The sequence below is a fragment of the Onthophagus taurus genome, chromosome 11 (assembly GCF_036711975.1).
Source record: "Onthophagus taurus isolate NC chromosome 11, IU_Otau_3.0, whole genome shotgun sequence".
NCBI lineage: Eukaryota > Metazoa > Arthropoda > Insecta > Coleoptera > Scarabaeidae > Onthophagus > Onthophagus taurus.
The window spans coordinates 34,848,491-34,866,003 of NC_091976.1; the positions used below are offsets into that span (position 1 = coordinate 34,848,491).

General features: G+C 34.5%; 1 protein-coding gene across 1 annotated transcript; it reads left to right on the plus strand.

Moving 5' to 3' along the window:
* Positions 1 to 14,563: 14,563 nt before the first annotated feature.
* On the plus strand, positions 14,564 to 15,854 carry LOC111414570 (fork head domain transcription factor slp2-like). The gene has a single exon (XM_023045956.2). It carries the CDS (start codon positions 14,640 to 14,642, stop codon positions 15,606 to 15,608), a length of 969 nt encoding a protein of 322 aa, XP_022901724.1. The 5' UTR covers positions 14,564 to 14,639; the 3' UTR covers positions 15,609 to 15,854.
* Positions 15,855 to 17,513: the final 1,659 nt, after the last annotated feature.

The window sequence follows — 17,513 nt, forward strand, 5'->3', positions numbered from 1 at the left end:
AACACTAGCACTATTACTAGAACTAACACTAAACCTGTAACTAGAAACGTTCGGGTTTAGCCGTGGGTAACTCAAGAAGGTTTAACCTTCTAGGTATAGTGTTAGTTCTAGTTTTACATTTACACTGCCACTAGAACTAAATTAGACCTAGAACTAGAAATGTTCGGGTTTAGTCGTCTTATGAGACACACGGCTAAACTCGAATGTTTCTAGTTGTAGGTATAGTGTTAGTTCTAGTTTTACACTTGCACTGTCACTAGGAACTAGACCCACACATAGGAATAATAATATACGAACAAATATAGGAATATAGAACACATACGAACTAGACCTAGAACTAGAAATTTTCTAGTTCTAGGTCTACACAGTAAAAAATAATTACATGGTCCAGTACTGGTAATTTATTGCCACGGATATTCATGTAAAAAGTTACACGTATGTAATAGCAAAATAAATACATATCTAAACAAGCGCATTTTCCATTTCTATGTTTGTACTTTTCGTTTGTGATTGATGTAATTTTACTTCTTAACCCAGGTAATGTACACGTATTAACACGTAAAAATGACTATATTTATATGTAAAATTACTTGTGCTATGAATATTGTAGTTCGTCTGCTATGTAATAATTCATTATTCAGCCCTGTACATTTACATAATTTTAAGCTTAAATAAATGTAAAAATACGAATGTCATTATGGAAGTTCTACATATCCAAATTCGTTTTATGTCCAAATTATGAAAGCCAATAGTTTTTCCACCATTGTTATAATGTTTTACATCACATAAGCATTAAAAGAATAATGGAAAAAGTGTAAACTCTTACAATTTTAACAGACGGCAAACTTGGAACACAAAAACTTTGTGTATAACCTGTATACGTACTAAAGAGCACCAAACAACCAAACACTAAATGGACAGATTAACGTGGTTTATTATTATTATTATTATAAGAGAGCGCGTATAACGTTCGACGATTCATACGTTATTAGACTGTACAGGGTGTCCCAATTTCGATGTCCACATAGGCTATCTCCGAAACTAAAAGAGATAGAAAAAAAGTAGCTTACATGTCATGATCTCGTTTTTCGAGAAAATGCTAATGCCGAAAACTCCGAACAGCTATCGTCTTTTGTTTTCGCCCTATCGGCAAAAACTGAAAATTTTGTGAAAACAACAATCGCGAATATCTCACTTATTATCAAAGATGGAGTATTATAAATAAAACATTATATGGGCAACTTTTTACGAAGAATTCAGTGGCGTAGGTAGAATTTTTTTCCCATCTTTTATTTTCGAGATTTTAGACGTAACTTTATTTTTTTAAATGGAAACCATAGTTGGCTATGTCTTAAAATAATTTGTTATTTTCTTCTGATAACAAATATATATAGTTTGTGGGGTATATTTCTTATAGTTATTGAATAATTAACAAAAATTCGTTTTGTTCCATCTAAATCTAATGTATGTATTTAAAAGTTAATGTTGCTATGGTGATAACCATACATACTATGATGGAATATAATGTATCAATTTTTTTGTTCTTTCTAAAACTATTGTATGTATTTAAAACTTAATGTTGTTATGGTGATAACCATACCATGAGGGAAAGCATTGTTTCCAATTATTATCAAAGTTTGTAGCAAGGACAGTAGAATCTAACAGGACTGCTACATCCATTGTATTTTTGTAGTCGACTACGGGTTGGTTGCCCGCACTCTACGTCACACTATTTACCACGCCTGGTAACTGTCTGTGTTTTTAGAGGTTATATGATAGACATTAATACGTCTAAAACATAAAACTTCAAAACTAATATGAGTACATCTAGGATATAACCTCTAAAAACACACAGCAAACGCATAGACCATAATAACAGCTGGGCGTGGAATATGGTGTGACGTAGTTTGCGGGTAGGTTCTCACAACAATGGATGCAGCAGTCCTGTTAGACTCTACTGTCCTTGAATTTGTAGTAGTATTTAAAAATTCACTAACAACTCTGGCATTATGTGGCATATCTGGCATATAATAATAATAATAATAATAAATGTCTTTATTGCACATACCATTGTATACAACAAAAGAAAAAATATATATAATAATAACAAAAATTGTATCTATAGTGTAGATATATTCTAAACTAGAATGTTTAAACAACAAGAGACCAAAAAACTTAGTACCTAACACTACAAAAAAGAAAAGAAAAAAAATGGCATTGTGCAATAGGCGGGTTCCAGATAAAATCTGTTCAACCAACCTTACCACATACATAAACTTAATATTATACTACACGCGTCCCACGACAACGACAATACAATTTCTTGAATATTCCTCCCTCTCCTGCTCTGAACGTTAAAAAAAAATCATTCAAATGAATAACTATGACAAGGCTGCACATTGCTCCAAAAATTTATCCTTATATAGTGTTTTTTTGAAATTAATGATATTTAGTTTTTTGATCATAGGCGGTAGCGTTCCATATGACTTATATATGTGATACGTAAAAGACCTGTGAAACAAAGAGGTTCTGTATTTTGGTGGATATATGCCATATTTTAATCTCGTTTGTAGAGCATTGTTAGCCCTTTTAAAAGTAATCCTCTCATACAAGTATGTCGGTATATGTGTTGTGACGATTTTATGAAACAAAACCAAACTGTGCAACTCCCGGCGGATATCCATTCTGTACCACCCAACATCTTTCAGTTTGTGTGAGACTCTGTCATACTTCCGGATTCCAAAAATGAACCTAAGGCAACTATTTTGAACCTTTTGTATGCGATTCGATGTAAGCACATCTATAGCGGGATGATACACAGGCGCCATAAAGTTGAAGTGAGACAGCACAAGAGAATCACATAACTGTTTTTTTAATTTTATCGAAAGAACGGATCGGTGAGGATAAAGTTTTCTTAAACATGAATACGACCTTCTCATGTAAATATTAATTTGAGCTTTAAATCTGAAGGTGTTATCTATTGTTAAACCCAGGCATTTTGCTTCCTTAACAACATTGATTCTTGTACCATTTATATGAATATCAAGATCCAAGTTCAGCCCTGTGACCCCTCTCCCTCTCCCGAAACATACACACGCAGACTTATCAGGATTAATCTTTAGTTTAAGAAACGTCGCAATATTAAATATAGTAGACAGGTCCTCATTAATACGTATCTGTGCTAGATTCTTATCATTTTCATGAAAGGACAAATAACACTGTATATCATCAGCATACATATTGACTTTACAATATTGTACCCGACTACTAAACCGCGAAGTGTACAAAGAGAACAAGAGAGGCCCCAACACCGAACCCTGTGGTACACCATTCAAAACTCTAATTGTGTGAGACAAATCATCACCGATCCTTACCCTTTGAGACCTATCGCAGAGGTAGTCATCCAACAAAGATACCGCCTCTGAACTCAACCCCAAATCATACAGAATCTCACCCAAAACTGCATGATTAACGGTATCAAACGCTTTAGAAAAATCCAGGAAGACTACAGCAGTGTACAATCCATTGTCCGTGTTCGTAAGAATATCATCAGTTAGGCGCAACATTGCAGTTGTACAACTATAGCCACTTCGAAAGCCAGATTGCTCCTGAGGCAGCAAGCAATTACTCTCCACGTAACTCACCAACTGCTGCTTCATAATTTTTTCAAGAACCTTAGATAACGTTGGAAGAATACTTATTGGTCTCAGATCTTTCAGTTGCTTGGGATCATCAACCTTTGCCAAAGGAATAACTATCCCTTGCTTCCAAAGCACAGGAAATTTACTCTCCGAAAGACAGCAATTGAGAAAATGAGTCAGATACGGCAAAATCAACGGACAGCAGAGACGTATCATTCCTATAGAAATACCATCACACCCAACTGAAGCGGATGTGATAGAAGCCAGAATAGACCGCACCTCTGCCTCATTTACATTTTTAAATACAAATTGATTTTGACATGCATTATGCTTATAAAAATCCAAATTAACAGATGGCAAACTATCCACAAGCTCGTTTACACTATCTACAAAATAACTGTTAATGCGGTCAACATTCGGCATATGCGACGGTAAGGACGACGCCCTGCTATCCGTCATAATTCCAAGTCCTCTAACTTCATTCCATATCTGTTTAGAACTTCCTTGTTCTGTCAAATAAGCAAAATAAGCACGTTTTTCGTTCCTCACAGCTGCAGTGGTGTAGTTACGCAGAGATTTGTAATAATCCCAATCACCTCGACTGCGAGTCCTCCTGAATTTCATCTTTGCGCGATCCCTCAAATTCATCAAGAGCTTTATATTATCTGTCAACCAAGGACTGCGTGGTTTAGTAAATCTGTAATTCCTCAGTGGAGCATGAGCGTCAAACAAGGCAATTATGTTATCATTTAAAAACTCAAGTTTCCGATCAATATCATCCATATAAAACATAAAATTAAATGGTATGGACTGCAGATCAAGCAAAAATCGTTCCTGACTAATACGACTCAACAAGCGCATGTTTCTATAAAGTGGAACACTCTCAGGAACATTCACATTCATCACACAGTACACCATGTCATGATCGGAAACGTCACAGCCAATAACTCCACTACTCAGAATTAAAGACTCGTCAAAAGTAATAATTAGGTCTATTAAAGATATGCAGTTCCTCGCCGTCCTTGTAGGTGCATCAATGAGCTGAGTTCCACCCAATGAATCCATCAGAGACAAAAATTCAGTGGTATCACTTTTTTCGAAATTTAATAAGTTAATATTAAAATCGCCACAACAAACAATTTTATCCGACATACTTAAATAATTTGTAATAGAATTTTCAAATTCATTGAGAAAATTTACGTAATTAAAGTTAGGCGGTTTATACACGCAACCAACAAAAAGATGTACACCACCGCAACAAACTTTTATCCATAGTTGCTCGATACTAAACGACGTATCCATAACTACATATTGAAGGTCACTCCTAATATAAAAACAGACTCCCCCACCCCTAGTTTCACGATCCCCACGGACACAATGAAAACCATTTATATTAATTGCAGAATCTGGAATCTCATTATGTAACCAAGTTTCCGACAGAGCCAAGATATCTATATTATTGATCAAAATTAGATCTTTCACAACTGCAACTTTCGGAAGCAACGATCTCACATTCAAATGCACAACCTTGACAAGCTTGTTTATCATTTTAACAAATATAATTGCAATTACAGCATCATATCAAATCAATCAGTATTATAATTTATAACCTAAGTAAGTGTGAGACAAACAAAAAGTAAAAAACAAATTAAGTAAATCGCAAGAGAAAGAGAAAAAAGCAAAAAGAAAGAAAAAACAATTAAATGAAAATTTAGCGTTATTAAATTAACGTTATTTAAATTAACTTTTTCTTATATAAATCAAGAAATACCCAAGCAAGCGCCGCTTATCTTAAATCTCAACGATTCGATTTCAATCCGCGAATGTAAACGTAATATACTTAGCCTCATTTATTTTGACTTCTCTGCTGTCTGGTCACCCTCTTACTCGATGGCGCAACGTCCTTGATGGCTAACTGAGCACCCTTAAGTGACTCCAGCTCGTCTCCGTGAAGTATAACACGATTTTTCCCATCTGGACACTTTATAATTATCCGGCCGTCTGAAGTCCATACATTAGCCTTTCCGAAAGTAATACCTGCCTCCTTGAAAACATCCAGGCGTCGCTTTGATAGGGACTCGGTAATGAGAATGTTGCTACCTTTAAAATTCTTTTTGTGTCTCCATACCAACGCTCTATCCCGGTAAGAAACAAACTTAATGATGATAGGTCGGCTCCTTGTCGATCCCTTGTTAAAACGACCCAGCCTATGACATCTATCGATGATGGACATCGTTGGAATCCAATCAGGAATCCTCAATTTCGAGAAAGTCTGCAGCACACTAACTTCTAAATCGTGATCAGATTCGTCGTTTTTCTCCGTGATCCCATGAAGCAACAAACAATTTCTTCGACTGTAGTTTTCCAAATTATCGACTCGCTTATCATGATCCACCAAAACTTGTGAAATTCTCTCCAAATTGGCATATATCTCCGTTTGAAAAGCACTGAAATCCCTTTTAATGGAATCAATAGTTACAACAGCTTCCGGAATAGCTCCGTCTTTGTAGGAAAACGTTTCACCTACTGCTGTTAGTCTAGAATTAAATTCTAACATCGATTTCCGGAACTCTTCCGCCAAAGAGGAAAATTCAACATTTTTCCCGGCCATTTAAGATTGTTTGTCAACCTCTGGTTTAAACGCCACAAACCAGTTGTAAGAAAAAACACAGACAACACGTGTTATCCCGGAACTCAGAGTTAAAGAGCAACTTCGACAAAAACTTGACTATTAGGTACCAACACCAATCACTGATTAACAGTCAAATTTACGTTAAAATCGGACGACTAATTCCCCGTGAAAACTACTATTTTGCGGAATGAAAAGAACACGTGCGCTCAACTCGACATCTCGATATCGACCTGCCATATCATTTGAGACATATTTAGTGGCAACTTGTCGACTAAAGGCTCAATTTGCTGCCTTAATATATTAAGGTATTTCCCTGAGTTTAAGTTTTTATGGTTTATACTTATTTTTCTTTCATATTCGGGAGTAGCGGCTTTTGGGTCAGACGTCTTGTTGCAATTTCTTTTGCAGGTCATTTTGGTATGTTTTTGCATGTGGTTTGGGGAAGGACTAAATATCTATTAAATTTTCTGCTAACCGACTGAAGATTCTTACGTGCGGTTATCTTCTTTCAGGATATCTTGTGAAATAAAATTCCGCGGCTAACGTCGCATTCTTATCTGATAACATATAGCATTCCATCATGTTAAATTTTTCATAATTTTCGAAATTCATTGTAAAGTTTTATTCAGTTTTGTTATACTTTGACACTTAACATGCTGGTGCATCGTACCAGCACATAATGCCAGAGTTATTATCGAATTTTTAAATACAAGCTTTGGCAATTATTTCATATATTATGTTCCATCATAGTATGTATGGTTATCACCATAGCAACATTATCTTTTAAATACATACATTAGTTTTAGATAGAACAAAATGAATTTTTGTTAATTATCCAATAACTATAAGAAATATACCCCACAAACTATATATATTTGTTATCAGAAGAAAATACCAAATTATTTTAAGTCATAGCCAACTATGGTTTCCATTTAAAAAAATAAAGTTACGTCTAAAACTCGAAAATAAAAGATGGGAAAAAAATTCTAGCTGCGCCACTGAATTCTTCGTAAAAAGTTGCCCATATAATGTTTTATTTATAATACTCTATCTTTCATAATAAGTGAGATATTCGCGATTGTCGTTTTTGCAAAATTTTCAGTTTTTGCCGATAGGGCGAAAACAAAAGACGATTGCTGTTTGGAGTTTTTGGTATTAGCATTTTCTCGAAAAACCAGATCATGACATGTAAGCTACTTTTTTTCTATCTCTTTTAGTTTCGGAGATAGCCTATGCGGACATCGAAATTGGGACACCCTGTACTTGGCACAATGATGTCAACGCGTTGTGCGTAGTTGCAACGCTATTCGGCCGACTGAACGCAGAAAGTGGTGGTGGGGCCATCCCGTTTTTTACATGTTAGTAATAGTAATTTTACCAATATTACATGATTTCCCAATTTATTAAATACATTTACAGTTTTACTTGATTTTCCATTTATTTACAGGTTTTTCCTATAGTTTACATTGCTTTGTGTAATTCATATTAAAAAATGTAATATTTTGTAAATTTACTAATTTCCTGTAATTTTACTTGGTATTAACTGGATTTCGAAAATTACGTTGTTAATTCATGTATTATTTCATCTTGTAGTTTCAATCTTGTAGTTTAATGTAGTATAATGTATTTTTACATCCATTTTTTACCGTGTAGTCTTAGTTCTAATTTTAGTTCAATTAACTCCGGCCGTGTAAGCCTTTGTACTAATATATTTAATAAACTTAATAATCTCTCTCGTCCGTTAAAAATAACACAAAAATATTTGTTGGTTAGATGATTTAGATAGAGAGGGTGTTTAAAATGATGTGTATTTTATCGTCTATCGTAACAAGAGGGCGGATTGACTCAATTACTAACCCAAAAGAGGGACCTAGGACGTGGTAACGAAGGTCCTTCTTTTGTTTCACAACTTGTTATTCTTTGTATAACAAGGGGACCCGTAATGGTCACTAGAAACCGGACGGAACTTGATGGCCAAAACTGTAATAGAATTGCCTTCGTCTACGACTTTCACAACAATAACTGCACTGAATCTTTAAAAACAGATCGAAAGTAAAACATAAATTTCTCGTTCAGGTGTTCGTCTTATTTTTAGTTTTTACCACAAAATTGGTTGAAAAGACAATTGATCTTTAAAAATGTCTTTGTGTATAGTTATATGACGCGTCATAAAATCCTAGTAGTCCTTCCAAGAGATTTCCACCGCAAAACTAAAACCACAATGCCCACAAAAACAGTTATACCGAGTGAACGAAAAGACAAGATTGTTTATGACACCCGCAATAAAACGATTCCAATTTCTCTCTTTTTCTTCCGGAAGGCTACGAAAGGGTTTAAAATCGCTTCTTGAAGGACTTAATTATTTATTTTATCGGGACAAGTTGTATAAAGATCGTATCGGTTGTGCTGGTATTTTTCGGAATATCTTTTTCGCTTCAATTAGTACCGGAGATCCGAAGACCTACTAATAATCCTTTTACGCGATTTCTGATGGTGGATACGCATCCCAACGACGACGATCCGATAGATACCTATCTGATATAGAGCTCGAAGGAGAAATGCCGTCAACGATACCGATCTTGACGTGATCCGAAACTCGCTTCTTTCGTTCCTTCTTCAGTCGGCTTCTTTGAATGTTAAAGGCGGCGAACCCTTTAACGTACGCCCAAAAAACGTTGTTACAAAAAAATCAACACCACCACCAACGCGAAATATTACTACAAAAATTATTCTTAAATGAAGCTATTTTTGTACAAACTTTATGATTCCCATATACTTTAAATCCAACGTCACAAATAAATTTATTGCAAGAACCAAAACCTTCAAGTCCTCTAATCCATTCGGATTTCACTGTCAACACTCGAATCCATATTTTCTTCTTTCATAATCCCCGTATCCGGTGTTCAACGACGACGAGATTAAACTTTTCAACAATAGGTACACAGAAAACGAAACCCCACAATCGGTCGAATCGGTAGCAAATCCATCTAAAAGAGGAAAAAATAGAAGACAATACCCTGGTTACAATTGCGTTTTTCAAACAAACCATAAATAACCGAAACGCGGGCGTAGAAAGCTCGAATTCGAAGAAGGGGTGTAAAAGAGCAATTTTTAAAACTGGGTCACAACCACCGCGTGGAGTAAGATGTAGGTTAGCCAACAGTGACAATGAAAACAATAGTTCACAATAGAAGAGAATTGTTTCTTAACAATAAAGGACAGTAGCAAACCGAAATATGCGCTCGGCAGTAAAACGAATTGTTTGTGTCGTTATTTTTCTGTTGTAGAAAATTGGAGCACCACGCGAAACATCTCCAAGTAAAATCTTTTATTATATCTAAATTTCAAAATTTCAGGTAACTTTATTTAATCCATTGTGTTTTAAAATTTTTCCTCAAAGTAAGATGAAAACGAAGTTGGTTTTAAGGGTGACGACGCGGTGTCCTTTCTCTAACTTTTAACAATATGTTCTGGTTTTCGCACTGTCATCGACTCGTCAAAATTCTCAGCCCCTTATTATTGACAATTCAATCTGCTTAACGGGAAAGAATGAAGGGGCATCGGTGTGGTTTAAATTGTGGGATTTTCGATGACCGACTTTTAACTTTTTGACTTTTTCACAAAACGAAACTCCACCCTTTACATTCTTTTCTATCCGAAGGAGAGAACGTTTTTAAAATGATTTGCTTTTCCCAGTAACATTTCTGTTGGGACATTTTAAAAAAGACATTAAAAAGGAACAACAAAATTTAATTCTCCAATCATTTTACGACGAAACTTGGACGTTTTTAACGATTTCAGTGTTAAAAATTCTACTAGTCCCATTATTTATAAGCTTTCCTAGGAATAAACATAAAAGTAAATAAAATACCTGTTCGTTTTTGGTGATTTATGAAGAGTCTTCTTTGGACGTGGCATAAAAATCCCAGTCGGAGGCCTAGTAACACGTCGGTTTGTTGGTTTTATCGCGTGTAATGCCCCTCCTGTATAAATGTATTATATTAGGGAGAAGAGGAAAACGGCAGGATCAACGTTTTTATTAAGCAATTCCGTTTAACAATTAACCGACCTCGTAAACCAAGACCGAGGAAACATACGGCCTTCGTCCATTTCGATTCTTTTCTAATGCTAATGTCGAAAAGAATACTTTGTTTTTGAAGAGACGGGCACTGAAATTTAAAACCCGAACGTGATCGCTTGTATATTTTTTGTGTTATATTACATCTTAAAGATGAATCGGACAGACTTTTTATCTTTAAGATTTGATGTTTTAAGTATCGCATTCAACAAAATTTAAAATATTTGTTTCATCCTATATAGTTTATTAGTATACTTAAACTAATAAACTTCCATTAAATATCTTCAATACTTCAATAATCAAAAAATGATGTACTATGTATGAACAACACCGATTGTTGCAGGAAAGTTGTTGCAACCCAACAAACGTTTCAATATTGAACGAACTAAAGATAAAAGACAAGTTCATCAACCTGATTAATAGATCATAGCTTTACTACTTTTGACACCTAGCGATGGATTCAGGACACAGAAATGGAGAACAAAAGATACCCAAAATTCTCTCAAGGATTGAAGGACTGAGGAAGAGGAGGTTAAGGACCTGACATATGGTGCCGGCTACTACTAATGATTAAGCTTTACCAAACAATATATTATTGTAAGGGTCAAAATCAAATGAAATTAGATCAATTCCAATGATATATAGGAGGACTAGAAGAATCAGAAACATAGAAGCAAGGTAAGAGCCAGATCAAACATTAATAGTGGAGATAGTAGAAACAGAGATTTTTGATGGTGTAGACATCTTGTCCGGTAGGTACAGAACTACAGGGAACTCTAGATACCTTTTAAAAAACTAAAACTAGAACCAACACTTAATCTAGAACTAGAAACCTTTGGGTTCAGCCGTTCTTCTTTCAAAACGACTAAACCCGAATGTTTCTAGTTCTAGGTCTAGCGTTAGCTGTGTATATCGTTTCTATTGGTAATTGCGGACTCATAGTCCGCCTCGTGTGACTGTATAAACGCGTGTACTGTAAAATTGACTTTAAAACGTCATTTTTAAAGATGGAAATGTCATTTTAACGTTGATGTTTTTACATTATAATTGAAGGTTGGAAATGTTAATCGGGTAAATAAATAGTGATGGTAATAAGTACAATAATTAAAAACATAATTGTACATAAGTTAAAATGTGATTAAAGATAAAATGAGCACTTGAACAATAAGGAGCTACAATACACGTCTCTTGCGGATATACTTCTTGCAGAGATCCATTCTTCTCCCAAATAGCAAGCAGGGTCATTTGACCTGCAGGGTGCTACAAAGATTCGTTATGGAAACTGTACTATAATAAAACTCTAGCCTTAAAACAGAAGAAAGGAGTCGCAGTCAGAGTCGTTAGCTACGCGGATGATCTTGCTATTGTTCATTGGGACTCAAACTGGAGGGATCAAAGTGTAGGTGGTGTCAACAACATTAAAGTGGTTGACACAAGAATCCATAGTGTAGGCTGCATAAGGTATTTGGGTGTAAGTCTGGACAAAGCTCTTAGAATGATGGCTCATTTAAAATCCATATTTCAAAAAGCAATGAATATATAGGTAAAATGTGATATCTTAACTGATGCCCAGCATTGGCAAACCTTTCTACAGAAAGAGAAGACTGCCCCACTTAGCCCATTTCTAAAGGAATTACACTGATCCTGGCAGGCTATCCACCATTGGACCTCATAGTCTGGGAGAGGACAAGGAACTAGTAACATAAAGAAGTCAGTAAAACAGACATAAACCAGTAAATGATGGCGAACTGGAAAAAATGTTGGCAAGAATACACTGGATGGGTGAGATTGTGATATGAAAAGATGTCATTATAGCAGTTCTGGCTCTTTTATGTATTACTACTCAACGGAAGCGATAAAGAGAAAATAAATTCTACGTTTGCTAATGTAAATTACTTAAATTAAAAATTTAGAAGTAATGCGAAAATAAATTGTATACTTTGTATGAAGTACAAATAGTCAAGATTTTAGCCAAAATGTCAGAGAAGAATTTAAACAAGTTAATAATAATACACTGTTGTGCGCTCAGTGTATTATTTCGTTTTGCTATCATACAGACCTTTTAAGTGGCCATCTGAAGTTCATAAACTTCTATGAACTTCAGATGGCCTTTTGGAATAATTGATATTACCAACATGCTTTGCTATATCATCTAAACATTTAATGTGCAATATAAAAGAAATCGCGATGTCAGAAAGATAGGGTAAAAGCATTGTGTAAATTCTCTTGGTATCAATTAACACAGTTATTAAAAGAAATAAAAACACAATAAATAATTGTAATCAACTTTTAATTCAGTATCAACATAAAATCATCATTTCTTTCTGTATTATTTTAGATTATTATTTACAAAGTTATAACCTTATCTATTTACAAAACTTTACAAAATATACATCCTAATTATAAAATAAATAAAATTACATTGTTTATTATTTTTGGTACATTACGCTCAACGTATTATTTGATAACATTTTGAGATCATCTTTATTGCACTAAGCATTTAAAATTGATTTTCTAAATTAACTCTGCCTTTGAGTGACGATTCTAATTGGCCTAAACGCTTCCGGACTAGTCGGTGATAATTGAACGGAGCTTTGATAGTGATGTTGATGATGTAGCGATGACGATAACATTTGATTCGATGCAAATCTTAAATAGTCCATTCGTTGAAAATAAAGTTGTTGTTCGTAAACGGAAGATGGTGTTGATTGTGGCGTTCCAATTGAAGTTGATCCAATTGGACCTATGGGTTCAGCCGTTCTTCTTTCAAAACGACTAAACCCGAATGTTTCTAGTTCTAGGTCTAGCGTTAGCCGTGTATATCGTTTCTATTGGTAATTGCGGACTCATAGTCCGCCTCGTGTGGCTGTATAAACGCGTGTACTGTAAAATTGACTTTAAAACGTCATTTTTAAAGATGGAAATATCATTTTAACGTTGATGTTTTTACATTATAATTGAAGGTTGGAAATGTTAATCGGGTAAATAAATAGTGATGGTAATAAGTACAATAATTAAAAACATAATTGTACATAGGTTAAAATGTGTTTTTTAAATATGAGACAATCCGGGGACGCAGTATACACATTAGTTGTCGTTTTTGATACTCTAATCACCTGTAATTAGCTGAATCACCAGTACGTAAATAATAACAGGTTAATTACCGGCACATTAACTGATGGAATGTTCACGTACACGCAATTAGCCGTCGGCAGAACCTTTACGATTATGCGTTCTTAATCACGTCATCGTATTACGATTATTATGTCTTCTATGAAAAACATGAATTAAGTTAGGTCACGTACTTTTTAACCACAATAAGATTTTTGTTTAAAATATAACCGTAAAACCTCTGTTCATATAATAATAGAAGTTATTAAGCTGAGATAGATAAAAACAAAGATTTGCCTATTGTGGCTTTTGTTGCAATTTTTGGCTACCTGAATTTTTATTCTAGTTTTAATTAAACCGAAAAAAAAATCCTATATTTCGTAGAAACATTAAGACTTCTTTCTTTTCCATCAAACGATTTGTCAATAATCGTGGTTACTTATTTGTTTTACCGAAAAATTACTTTTCCTATGTGGTAATTAACTTGGCGCGATAACGAAGTAGACAAATATTTATGTATATTAACTATTATTATCTGTTTTGAGACGACAATAAGAAATAAACTTTAAAAAGTCAATTTTATCAAAAAATTCGTTCAAGCTTTGTGTTCTTATATAGCGATTACTAACACTTTATATAGATTTCCTTTTAATTGTTTACAATGGACCAACATAGAGATATGTCACGTTTCAAAAGAACCATTATCCTATCGATTAAGATTAATTGTGTGAAGAAACATTGTTACAAATAAATTTGTGATAGTATTTACCCGCATGTGTTGCTATTATCTTAAAAAAAATTTATAGAATATTTTTATTTTCGAAAAACAATCAAAAATGTTTTTAATATCCCTCCTAAAACTTCTTTTTTGTTGGTGTGTTCGCTGATAGTAAATAGGTGTTTCTCCCATCCCATTGATCCTCGTCAACACACCCGCAATTATAATTTCAACCAGTCCCCGACGAATTCGTCCCTCTCGTCCTGTTCGAGTTGTTCGTTCATTGGCTGTTTCATCCTCCGGGTTCCTAACGGTACATATTTCTCCGGGCCTGCGTATATAAAGCTCCCTTCCACCGGAGCCAAACATTCAGTTCAGAAAGACCCTCTTCGCTGAACGTGTCTTGTCGCAACAAAAAGTAAAAAATAAAAACAGTGTCAAAAACTTTTAAGTGTTAAAATGATTAAAACCGAGGAAGAAGTGATGGTATCTTCAGTTCCGCATCGAATTTCATTTTCAATTAGTTCGATTTTGGAAGGAAATCACAAAGTTGGTAGATCAACCCCGGAAATTGACGAAGAAGATTCTTTGGATGTTACGAGCACAACACCTCCACCACCAAAAACTCCATCAAGTGGAGGTTCAAGTAAGTCCGAAGATGAAGAAATTGTTGATGAGGAGAAAAAAAAGAAAGAAAAACCTCCTTATAGCTACAACGCTTTAATTATGTTAGCAATAAGAGATAGTCCCGGAGGTAGATTAACATTAAACGGAATTTATGAGTACATCATGAATAATTTTCCTTATTATCGCGATAATAAGCAAGGTTGGCAAAACTCAATTCGCCACAATTTAAGTTTAAATAAATGTTTCGTAAAAGTACCAAGAAATTACGACGATCCCGGAAAAGGAAATTATTGGATGTTAGACGCAAGCGCCGATGACATTGTAATCGGGGGATCAACCGGAAAACTGCGAAGAAGATCTACGGCGGTTTCCAGATCAAGATTAGCCGCTTTTAAAAGATCAATGAGTTTAGGACAATTCCAATCAAATTTACCATATCCTCCAACTCATTTAATTAATTTTTATCAAAACCCATTTTTGGCTGCTTCATTATATCACCGATATTACCCCGGAAACATCCCAAAACCAACTCCAATTGGTCCAATTGGATCAACTTCAATTGGAACGCCACAATCAACACCATCTTCCGTTTACGAACAACAACTTTATTTTCAACGAATGGACTATTTAAGATTTGCATCGAATCAAATGTTATCGTCATCGCTACATCATCAACATCACCATCAAAGCTCCGTTCAATTATCACCGACTAGCACGACTTCAAGCGCTTCTTCGCCCGAAAGAACTGTTAGTCCGGAAGCGTTTAGGCCAATTAGAATCGTCGCTCAAAGGCAGAGTTAATTTAGAAAATCAATTTTAAATGCTTAGTGCAATAAAGATGATCTCAAAATGTTATCAAATAATACGTTGAGCGTAATGTACCAAAAATAATAAACAATGTAATTTTATTTATTTTATAATTAGGATGTATATTTTGTAAAGTTTTGTAAATAGATAAGGTTATAACTTTGTAAATAATAATCTAAAATAATGCAGAAAGAAATGATGATTTTATGTTGATACTGAATTAAAAGTTGATTAAAATTATTTATTGTGTTTTTATTTCTTTTAATAACTGTGTTAATTGATACCAAGATACCCTATCTTTCTGACATCGCGATTTCTTTTATATTGCACATTAAATGTTTAGATGATATAGCAAAGCATGTTGGTAATATCAATTATTCCAAAAGGCCATCTGAAGTTCATAGAAGTTTATGAACTTCAGATGGCCACTTAAAAGTTCTGTATGATGGCAAAACGAAATAATACACTGAGCGCACAACAGTGTATTATTATTAACTTGTTTAATTTCTTCTATGACATTTTGGCTAAAATCTTGACTATTTGTACTAGATACAAAGTATACCATTTATTTTCGCATCACTTCTAAATTTTTAATTTAAGTAATTTACATTAGCAAACGTAGAATTTATTTTCTCGTTATCGCTTTCGTTGAGTAGTAATACATAAAAGAGCCAGAACTGCTATAATGACATCTTTTCATATCACAATCTCACCCATCCAGTGTATTCTTGCCAACATTTTTTCCAGTTTGCCATCATTTACTGGTTTATGTCTGTTTTACTGGCTTCTTTATGTTACTAGTTCCTTGTCCTCTCCTAGACTATGAGGTCCAATGGTGGGTAGCCTGCCAGGATCAGTGTATTTCCTTTAGAAATTCCTTAGAATGTTGACATATTTTTTATATTTCAAAACATTCTCCTAAGTGGGGCATTCTTCTCTTTCTGTAGAAAGGTCTGCCAATGCTGGGCATCAGTTAAGATATCACATTTTACTTATATATTCATTGCTTTTTGAAATATGGATTTTAAATGAGCCATCATTCGTCCAGACTTACACCCAAATACCTTATGCAGCCTACACTATGGATTCTTGTGTCAACCACTTTAATGTTGATGACACCACCTACACTTTGATCCCTCCAGTTTTAGTCCCAATGAACAATAGCAAGATCATCCGCGTAGCTAACGACTCTGACTGCGACTCCTTTCTTCTGTTTTAAGGCTAGAGTTTTATTATAGTACAGTTTCCATAACGAATCTTTGTAGCACCCTGCAGGTCAAATGACCCTGCTTGCTATTTGGGAGAAGAATGGATCTCTGCAAGAAGTATATCCGCAAGAGACGTGTATTGCAGCTCCTTATTGTTCAAGTGCTCATTTTATCTTCCTCTAGGGGAAAGAGTCAGATACTTCTGAATACAGGGACTTTCCTAAATAATTCGAGTTGTTTCCTCAAGATGTATATATCTAAGGAACTTCAAGTACATCCTTTTACACACTCTTTGCCAATCAACAACTCTAGATTTGTTGTAGAGGAAATGCCATTGAACATTTCTGTACTATTATACACAAATGAGAGTGTAGTAGTGGAATAGATTTTTGAACTTGAACTCTTTATTTAACAATTTTATATCACTTTTTCCAGTCATTATTACTGCAGTTCGTCACGATAGTTAAAATTGCCACGAAAGTTATTTAAAACAATCAGAATTAATTTTGAAACTTTGAAGGCTTTTAACTTTAATTTGATGTAAAAATAACCTTTTAAATTTTCTCAATCTTTTTTTTATTTGTACACAGTGCAAAAGTAACCGGATCTCTGGTAGATAAATAATCAGCCCTCTTATAGATTCTTAACAATTACCGGTAAAGTATAGAATTACCACGATAGCATCGCACGA

What these genes read in the sequence shown, in the direction of transcription:
- LOC111414570 (XM_023045956.2), top strand. Translation starts at nt 14,640, where the DNA reads ATGATTAAAACCGAGGAAGAAGTGATGGTATCTTCAGTTCCGCATCGA.